General features: G+C 47.7%; 1 protein-coding gene across 1 annotated transcript in view; it reads left to right on the top strand.

Moving 5' to 3' along the window:
• Positions 1-307: 307 nt before the first annotated feature.
• The window catches only part of il21r.1 (interleukin 21 receptor, tandem duplicate 1), a gene marked incomplete at both ends in the record, with an annotated part of 26,479 nt that continues 17,161 nt past the window's right edge, over positions 308-9,625 (top strand). The window contains one exon of the mRNA XM_083917749.1: positions 308-451. Within this exon, the coding sequence (XP_083773875.1) occupies positions 308-451 (144 nt within the window). The remainder of the gene's footprint in view (positions 452-9,625) is intronic.

The following is a 9,625-nucleotide window of genomic DNA, read 5'->3' as shown; positions in this document are numbered from 1 at the left end:
CCTCCCCTTATTCGCTCAGACATGGACAAGCACACGCACAGCTGCAAGACTGCATATCTGCCCACTGCAACCCAAATACCTCCCCCCACCGCACACACACACACACACACACACACACACACACACACACACACACACACACACACACACACACACACACACACACACAGTCATCCTCTTCACCACCACCTCTGAACATGTGACCACACCACCACCCTCGCGGTAAAGACACCCCCACCACTTTGCTTTAACGTGCGGGTCACTTCACAGAACAACTCGACGAGAGCCCGCGGCCCCCTCCGGAGGGATGAAACCCCTGCTCAACCTGAGGAGAGCGGTTTCAGCCACCTCCACTACAAAAAGAGCAAAGCCCCCACCCCCACCACCCCCACCCCCCCAACACTGTGCCCCCCAGAAACACCCTCTGATGTATGACAAGAACCGGCAAAAGGTCACATGTTGTAACTGTTTCTGCACTCTTTATAATTAGTGTTTATTTGTTCTACAGTAGCTAACGAGCAGGAGCCGCACAGCTGTGGGTTACTCAATAACCTCTACTGGACTGTGTCACTTCATATATCATCATTTAACTTAGTTCAGTAAGAACAGTGCTACACGTTTAACACTGTTATCACTTATCGCTCCTTATCACTTACTTAGTTTGTACTTATTTTATTTAAACATGCTGCTGAACTGCACGCTGCGTATTGTTGTATGTTGTATGAACCTCCACGCCTCCTCTGTACCTCAGGTCTCGCTGCCCGGCCATGTCTCTGTAGTGACAGCTAGTGTTTGTGTAGGTGTGAGTGTGTGTGTCTGTGTGTCTGTGTGTCAGCGTGGCTGTGTGTGTGTGTGTATATGTGTGTATGAACGTATACATATGTGTGTGTGTGTCTCTGTGCATGACTGTGGGAGGGTTCTTTTAACTTTGGGTTGATTTGATAAACATGCGTTTAACCACAATGTCCGTTGCACTCATTGCACATTGCACTTATTGTTTGATTTATTTTAAGTTAGCTATTGTTACTCTGATCCTTTCCCATCTTTGTATTGAAACAGTTGCACAATAATAATAAATAAAGCTTCTTGAATCTTGAATCACATTTAAAAAAACATTGATGTAAACAAACGTAACTTCTGTAAAAGGTATTAGAGCAAAGCCGTGTGGGGATCATTAACGACAACACAGAGACAAACTGAGACCGAGGGACGTTGAAATCTGAACAGTAGCTCAGTCCAGAGGTGCCAGTTCATCTCCTGGGCACTGCCAAGGTGCTGTTGAGCAAGGCACGGAACCCCTAACTGCTCAGGGCGCTGGTCACTGGCAGCCCCCTCGCTCTCTCTGTGTTTGTGTGTGTTTGTGTGTGTGTGTGTGTGTGTGTGTGTGTGTGTGTGTGTGTGTGTGTGTGTGTGTGTGTGTGTGTGTGTGTGTGTGTGTGTGTGTGTGTGTGTGTGTGTGTGTGTGTGTGTGTGTGTGTGTGTGTGTGTGTGTGTGTGTGTGTGTGTGTGTGTGTGAATGTGTGTGTGTGTGTGTGTGTGTGTAACATGAATAATAGAGTGAAAAATGTCCCTGTTGCGGGACTCATAAAGGAATTCTTCTTCTTCTTCTTCTTCTTCTTCTTCTTCTTCTTCTTCTTCTTCTTCTTCTTCTTCTTCTTCTTCTTCTTCTTCTTCTTCTTCTTCTTCTTCTTCTTCTTCTTCTTCTTCTTCTTCTTCTTCTTCTTCTTCTTCTTCTTCTTCTTCTTCTTCTTCTTCTTCTTCTTCTTCTTCAGTGCTTCAGGAACTGTACCAAGAACCTTTTGCATTACTCACCAAAGACAAGTCATGTGTCAGGTTATGTGTAACCGGTCGTTGTCAGACATAAGTGCACAGTTAGTCACTGGTCCTGGGCCAGAAGTCCTGATGCACGGCACAAACTGATGCTGCAGAGAGAAAGAGAGAGACTAGCAGCACCCAACAGATGCTGCTGCAACACCGTCTCTACTGCCCTCCAGTGGAGCGAGTGATGCCCTGTCCTGTTTGACACTGGTGTGATCCGCAGTGCAGCCTTACACAAGCTAAAACTTGTCTTTACACAATTTACATACAGATTTATGGTGTAACATTATTTTAAATAAGACTTCTACAACCACAGAGGTGTAAAGTTAGCGTGGATTAAAACATTTTTAAGGGCGCACTCACACTGTCCTTCCGCACCGCGCCCCGGGCTTTAGGGTACTTGTCCCCCCCTTCTTCTTGCTTCTTGCTGCCTATACGTCATCACGCCGTAACACGTCACACGCATTGATGACGTCATGGCGATGCGTGGCTTTGTTTCCAGATCTTTCCGTAGACCTCTGAGTTTTTGTGCGTCTTGTCGACTGTTTTTGAATCTTTTCATCGACCAAATCTGCAGTAAACACTCCACCTCCGCATCACACCAACGTGAACCTTTCAGCGCCATTGTTTTAAATGTCCGCGCATGGTCCGTCTGTTTTTTTTTTTCTATGTCCGAACAGGCGCACATACATGTGCAAACGCGCTTTACAAAAGCCCACCTCTCTCAGACGGGCCGTGGATGGCCAGCTGGCCGCAGCTAGGTGTGGAGTGGTTGCACTCACACTGGTCAAACGCACTAGGCTTGACCCGCAAAACCTGTTTTGGCCCGGTGCGGAGGGACAGTGTGAGTGCACCCTAAATTGTCTAGCCAATCCGGGGCCCCTGCACACCTGTGGCCCCTGGGCTGCAGCCTGTGCATTAATCTGCCTCTGGGGAGAAGTCACACGTTATATGAGTAACATAGAAAGCACTGATGACTCAAGGAAATTTGTCCCCCTCAGCTACCACTACCATTAGAGATCATGTGGAGCACTGTATGAGTGGACATCATTCCTCATTTAACTTTAATACAGAGGAATGTTTCCCTGTCCTCTAGGGGCTTAAAGCAGCACTACTGGAATGAGTCAGTGTTAATGCCTGACTCAGAGGTGTCAATGCTAACTATTGTTTCCATTAAATGACAAGGCAAAACATTTCTACGGCACTTTTTGTTTAAATTTAAAGACGTATTTAAATGCATCCATTCAAATAGATTTTTTTCCTGAAATGAAAAGTAAAGTTGTTCGTAAATATGTAAATTTTACGCCAAAACAAGAGGAACAACCAGTTTATTACCCCGGGGACATCACTGTAAAGAATAATCCTGTAACAACAAACACCCATTGTACGTCACTGTACCTTTAAATCATCTTTATGGTTTATACACTGTTTTTAACATGTAAAAGTCCTCACTGTCATTTAAGCACGTACATGTATATATAACAACCAATAACAATAACATTATTATTTGGTTTATGTCGATTTCTGTGCACTGAAAAAAGGTGAAAAAAGTCAGTGTTTTAGTTTCTTGGACAATAAAGCTGATGATTCACACTGTTATTGTCCGGTCGTGAGCATCAAGGACGTATTTCTGAATGCAGATGCAGGTTTTCTCTGTTGTTAACTCATGGCAGTGATGATTCACACTGTGTTCTACATTTATTTGCATAAATTTAGGAAGTGGCAACACGTGTGTAAGTGTTTAAGACACTTGATTAGAAAAAGGGGTGGGGAATACATAAGAGTTTTCCTTCTACCCGCTCCTTTTCAGGCACAAATTGCATTCAAATGTTGCTGTTTTCTGTGCAAATGCTGTTCTAATGAATGCTGCCTGAAATAAATGAATAAATGAATGAATGAATGAAGTGAAAATGAATGAACTGTTATTGTCCCGTCGTGATCATCCAGGACGTTTTTCTGAATGCAGATGCAGGTTTTCTCTGTTGTTAACTCATGACAGTGATGCGTCTCCACACCATACGGCCCGTGTGTTACTTTTTCACTCTAACTAGGCTGCAGCACGAGGGGTTAATTTGTTTTGGCCCGTGAGGAAGGTCAACTTTTAACTACATCCTCTCTCGATGGATCAGTTCCTCCATCAGCCTGAACAATGAGCTCCACGCTCCAGTCAGGAGAACAGCGTTTCCTGTGTGATCAGCCTCAAACTGTGAGTATTTCAGTGCTACAGCGGGTCATTTACTGTGGATGTGTTTAAAACTATTATTCTGTGATGTTTATGTATGTATCTGTTCACTGGCCCCTGTGATTATGCTGCACTAACGTAATCACACCGTATAGTGGCGCTGTGGGTTTCAACGGGTGAGCTAAACGCCGCAAAAAGTTACACGAAGAAGTCGTATGATTAGTAACCATATGGTAACCCAAGATCTGCGAAAGGCTCGCGAGATTAAGGGTAAGTCATTAACAATGAATAGGTAAGGTTAGATGGTTAAAGTTAGGCATTTAACTCGAAAGCTGAAGGTGAGTTGGTTAAGGTTAGGCATTGAAATCTAATGGTTGAGGTGAGAGTGGGTGGTTAGGAAGCAAGTATCGCGAGAGTTTGTGCGAGCCATCTCACATCTAGGGTTACCATCGAGACGCAACCAGCTAAACTGCCGTAACCGAGCAACAGTCGAGTGGGATTCCTTTAATCTTTCACTATTTAAACAATAAATGACTCTCCAGTTCAACTTAATGTTAAAGTCACGTTAAAAGCGTCACAAAAAGTGGTCGTTGTTTAGTGAAAGTGTTAATAAAAGCTGTAAAATGGACGTTAGTGTTTCCAGTATTAACTTAGAGGAACTGTGTCACCAGTCTATCCAACTTTGTTTAACCTACGAATAAACCTGATGGTGTAATGTTTAGAGTTAGTTTAATGGTGATAAACTGAAGCTTCTTATCCATGTAACCACGTATCGTTTTAACGGACTAATTTAGCTTGTGTTGACAACAGTGGTTAAAAGGATGCTAACACCGGTGAATTAGCCCGGTGCTCCTCTCTCTCGGCCTTAGTCGGACACCCCGACCTCCTCACCGTAAACACCGGAAGCTGCTGGTCATCAATGCTGTCACAACATCCGGGACCACACTTCAGTCCTTCACAATAAAACTACCTGCTTTAACAGACCCTGTTTTAGAGACCTTGGCCTGTGTGGACCCTGTGTTAGAGACCTTGGCCTGTGTGGACCCTGTTTAAGAGACCTTGGCCTGTGTGGACCCTGTTTAAGAGACCTTGGCCTGTGTGGACCCTGTTTTAGAGACCTTGGCCTGTGTGGACCCTGTTTTAGAGACTTTGGCCTGTGTGGACCCTGTTTTAGAGACCTTGGCCTGTGTGGACCCTGTTTTAGAGACCTTGGCCTGTGTGGACCCTGTTTTAGAGACCTTGGCCTGTGTGGACCCTGTTTTAGAGACCTTGGCCTGTGTGGACCCTGTTTTAGAGACCTTGGCCTGTGTAGACCCTGTTTTAGAGACCTTGGCCTATGTGGACCCTGTTTTAGAGACCTTGGCCTGTGTGGACCCTGTTTTAGAGACCTTGGCCTGTGTAGACCCTGTTTTAGAGACCTTGGCCTGTGTGGACCCTGTTTTAGAGACCTTGGCCTGTGTGGACCCTGTTTTAGAGACCTTGGCCTATGTGGACCCTGTTTTAGAGACCTTGGCCTGTGTGGACCCTGTTTTAGAGACCTTGGCCTGTGTGGACCCTGTCCTGCTCACACTGTCCTTTAGGGTCCTTGTCCCCCCTCCCTCTCCCCCCGCGCCCCAGCCCCGTTTGTACTCACACTGCCAGGGCCGGCCAATGCTTCTTGCTGCCTATACGTCATCACGCCGTAACACGTCACACGCATTGATGACGTCATGGCGATGCGTGGCTTTGTTTCCAGATCTTTCCGTAGACCTCAGAGTTTTTGTGCGTCTTGTCGACTGTTTTTGAATCTTTTCATCGACCAAATCTGCAGTAAACACTCCACCTCCGCATCACACCAACGTCAACCTTTCACCGCCATTGTTTGAAATGTCCGCGCATGGTCCGTCCTTCTATTTACATGTCCCAACAGGCGCACATAACGCTACTGCCGTAGGGCTTGTGCTCGTGCTCGTACACGTGCGCACGCTCGTGCTCGTACATGTGCAAACGGCTCCGCTAAAGCCCACCTCTTTCAAGCGGGCCGTGGACGGTCCGCTGGCCGCAGTTGAGCGCGGAGCAGGTCCACTCACACTGCTTAAAGGTACTAGGCTTTAGCTGAAAAACCGGTTTTGGCCGCGGCCAAAAGGACAGTGTGAGTGGGCTCTTAGAGACCTTGGCCTGTGTGGACCCTGTGTTAGAGACCTTGGCCTGCGTGGACCCTTTGTTAGAGACCTTGGCCTGTGTGGACCCTGTTTTAGAGACCTTGGCCTGTGTGGACCCTGTGTTAGAGACCTTGGCCTGTGTGGACCCTGTGTTAGAGACCTTGGCCTATGTGGACCCTGTTTTAGAGACCTTGGCCTGTGTGGACCCTGTGTTAGAGATCTTGGCCTGTGTGGATCCCTGATTTAGAGACCTTGGCCTGTGTGGACCCTGTTTTAGAGACCTTGGCCTGTGTGGACCCTGTGTTAGAGACCTTGGCCTGTGTGGACCCTGTTTTAGAGACCTTGGCCTGTGTGGACCCTGTGTTAGAGACCTTGGCCTGTGTGGACCCTGTTTTAGAGACCTTGTGATGGGAGAAGTTCAGAGGTGGTTGTAATGTCTAAGCCAGGTTTTGTCTGGTCTCGAGACGTCACCCAACCAAGGCTTAGCTCGTTCATCTATGACCTTGTGACCCGGTCTATGACCTTTTGACCCTGTCTGTCTGGAATGGGGGTCTCCTCCTCTAAAAGGCTGAGCACCAGTGGGCTCGGGGTCATTCCTGCTGAACTCTGAGCTTTGTGAGGAAGCAGGGGTGAACGTGTGTGAACCCAGGTGTGAAAATGAAAGGAGCCAGATTTAATACCGGAGTTCCCCGGTGAGTACACGCTTGGATAACTGTGTGTTTCCACTGTACCTACTGTGTATCCCCGTCACTGAAATTAGGTATTTGTGTCAGTCAGTGGAGTTCACCAACATTTATTTTGAAGGATAGGAGACACAAAATAAAATTCCATTAGATTCCCCCAAGTTTAATTTAGCCACATAACGCAGCTGTAACTCATTCGTAGCTTTACTCGAACACAGAGTTAAATGAGTTTGATGGTGTATTCTGTCATTGTGTGGTAAACAGATATTCTCCTTGTTTACTGCAGGGTTGTAACACTTGAACCTGTTGACGACGGTGAGTAATATCACTTCCTTATCAGCGGTGGGATCATTTACTGTCACACAGAAAGGCTTTTGGCCTACTTCCCTGCATGGAGACATGGTACACAACATTACTCTCCCTCTGCCCTGACACAGCACCGCCTCCATCAGTCTCTGCAGGGTGCAAAGACAGTTCACGCGGTGCGTCAGCAGCATAGATCCTCTATCCTCAGTGGACACTAAAGACTCAACCCTGTGGTTAAAGAGGAGTAACCTGCCTCAGTTACAAAGGTAGTTCATCACCCACACAGCTCATTCTTGTTCTCCAGGAGCTCAAAATGTCCCAATTTGTAGCCAACGATGTCATCGTACGTTATTATTGTGCTTTAATATTGTATTTGACATCTTTGCACACAAGTGACACTAACGCACTCGCACTGTCCTTCCGCACCGGGCCAAAACAGTGCGTTTGACCAGTGTGAGTGCAACCGCTCCGTGCATAACTGCGGCCAGCTGGCCGTCCACGGCCCGTCTGAGGGCGCACTCACACTGCACTTCTGACCTGTGCCCCGTGCTTTAGGGTCCTTGTCCCCCCCTCCAGGCCTGTTTGTACTCACACTACCTGGGCCTCGGAGAATGCTTCTTGCTGCCTATACGTCATCACGCCGTAACACGTCACACGCATTGATGACGTCATGGCGATGCGTGGCTTTGTTTCCAGATCTTTCCGTAGACCTCTGAGTTTTTGTGCGTCTTGTCGACTGTTTTTGAATCTTTTCATCGACCAAATCTGCAGTAAACACTCCACCTCCGCATCACACCAACGTGAACCTTTCACCGCCATTGTTTGAAATGTCCGCGCATGGTCCCTCCTTCTTTTTTCTATGTCCCAACAGGCGCACAGGAAATGACCTCAGAACCGCCGTAGGCCTCGTGCACGTACACGTGCGCACGCTCGTGCTCGTACATGTGCAAACGCGCTTTACAAAAGCCCACCTCTCTCAGACGGGCCGTGGACGGCCAGCTGGCCCCAGTTATGCGCGGAGCGGTTGCACTCACACTGGTCAAACGCACTAGGCTTTAGCCGAAAAACCGGTTTTGGCCCGGTGCAGAAGGACAGTGTGAGTGCACCCTCCTAAATGACAAGGAGGTACATTTTTGACACGGTATTGCATGTTTTCATTGTTCTACACTCGCATGCTAACCCGACTCTCGCCAGATGAATCTGGTTCCTCCTTGCTTCGCTCGTCCATCTGGGATCTCTCCATAGGAAAGTGATTCAGGAGGCTGGGCCTTATCAAAAATCCTTGCTTATGATTGGATAAACCACTCGTCTGTCCTCTTTATTGACATGCTGCATCAACCCCTCACATCGAAACCGACCTGTGACGCTGATGAGAGCGACAGGGAAAAGCCAAACCCGGTCAGGAGAAGGGAGAAAACATGGTTTCCACCACCAAAAGCCCTCAGAGCCGTTCTCTGGTGTTCTTTAAAGAAGAGAGAGTCTCTAGATCGGAAACACGGATGAAACAGCAGCTTCCATGTGGACGCCTGCTTCCTCCATGAGAGCCACCATTGTTGTTTGAATCACAACAGTCGCTTCTCAGCTACGTCACATTTATAAAAACCCAGCCCGGCGCTCCTGATTGGCTCGACCACCTGAGATCACTTTGCTTTGGAGCGATCCCAGATGGTTGAGTGGAGCGAGGCAGAAGCAAGACAGAACGAAATTCGTCTGGCGAGAGATCCAAGAGGCTTCATCAGTTCATGTACGCAACTGACAAGGCTGGTCCTGGTCCTGGTCCTGGTCCTGGTCCTGGTCCAGTCCCAGCCTGGTCCTGGTCCTGGTCCTGGTCCTGGTCCTGGTCCTGGTCCTGGTCCTGGTCCTGGTCCAGTCCCAGCCTGGTCCTGGTCCTGGTCCTGGTCAGATGTGTACATGAACTGATGAAGCCTCTTGGATGAGAGGTGAAACGTCTTCCTACACAAATAACCAAGTCCAGTTGCTTTGGACTGAAATTGCTTTGAGGACAATTTCAGGAACTGCTTCACAAAAGCACTTATCGTTCAGCGTGTGCCTTTGTCACGTACCACCATCGGGTTCAAAGCCCCACAGGTGGCGAGCTGAGTCTGCTGGCATTTGGCTTTGACTAATACAGCTGCAGTGACATGAAGTGAGACTCATCTGCACACCTACCTGCTGATTTAAATACACCACAGAGGCCCACCCGTTGTACCAAACGGGCTGTAATAGAGCACGTTGGATACGCGTGAATCATAATTCTTTACAGTTTAACTCTCGGTAGAGGACACGTAGCTCACCAGGCTCCGAGTTAATAACATTTAGAGCTAATTTAATTATTTAAAGCGAGCTCTGAGGGGCTCCACAGTAGGATCAGTATGAGTCATTCAGCAGACTGGGGGAAACTACTGACAGCCCCTGACAAACTGCTTTTGTGAGCATGTAGGTGTCTGATAAGGGTCTTTTCAAAGGGTCTGGTGTTATGAAGTAGGCGTGTGAAT

This window comes from Echiichthys vipera (genome assembly GCF_963691815.1).
Source record: "Echiichthys vipera genome assembly, chromosome: 8".
NCBI classification, from domain to species: domain Eukaryota; kingdom Metazoa; phylum Chordata; class Actinopteri; order Perciformes; family Trachinidae; genus Echiichthys; species Echiichthys vipera.
The sequence above is the reverse complement of the archived record's forward strand: the minus strand, read 5'-3'. Positions and strand labels throughout refer to the sequence as shown.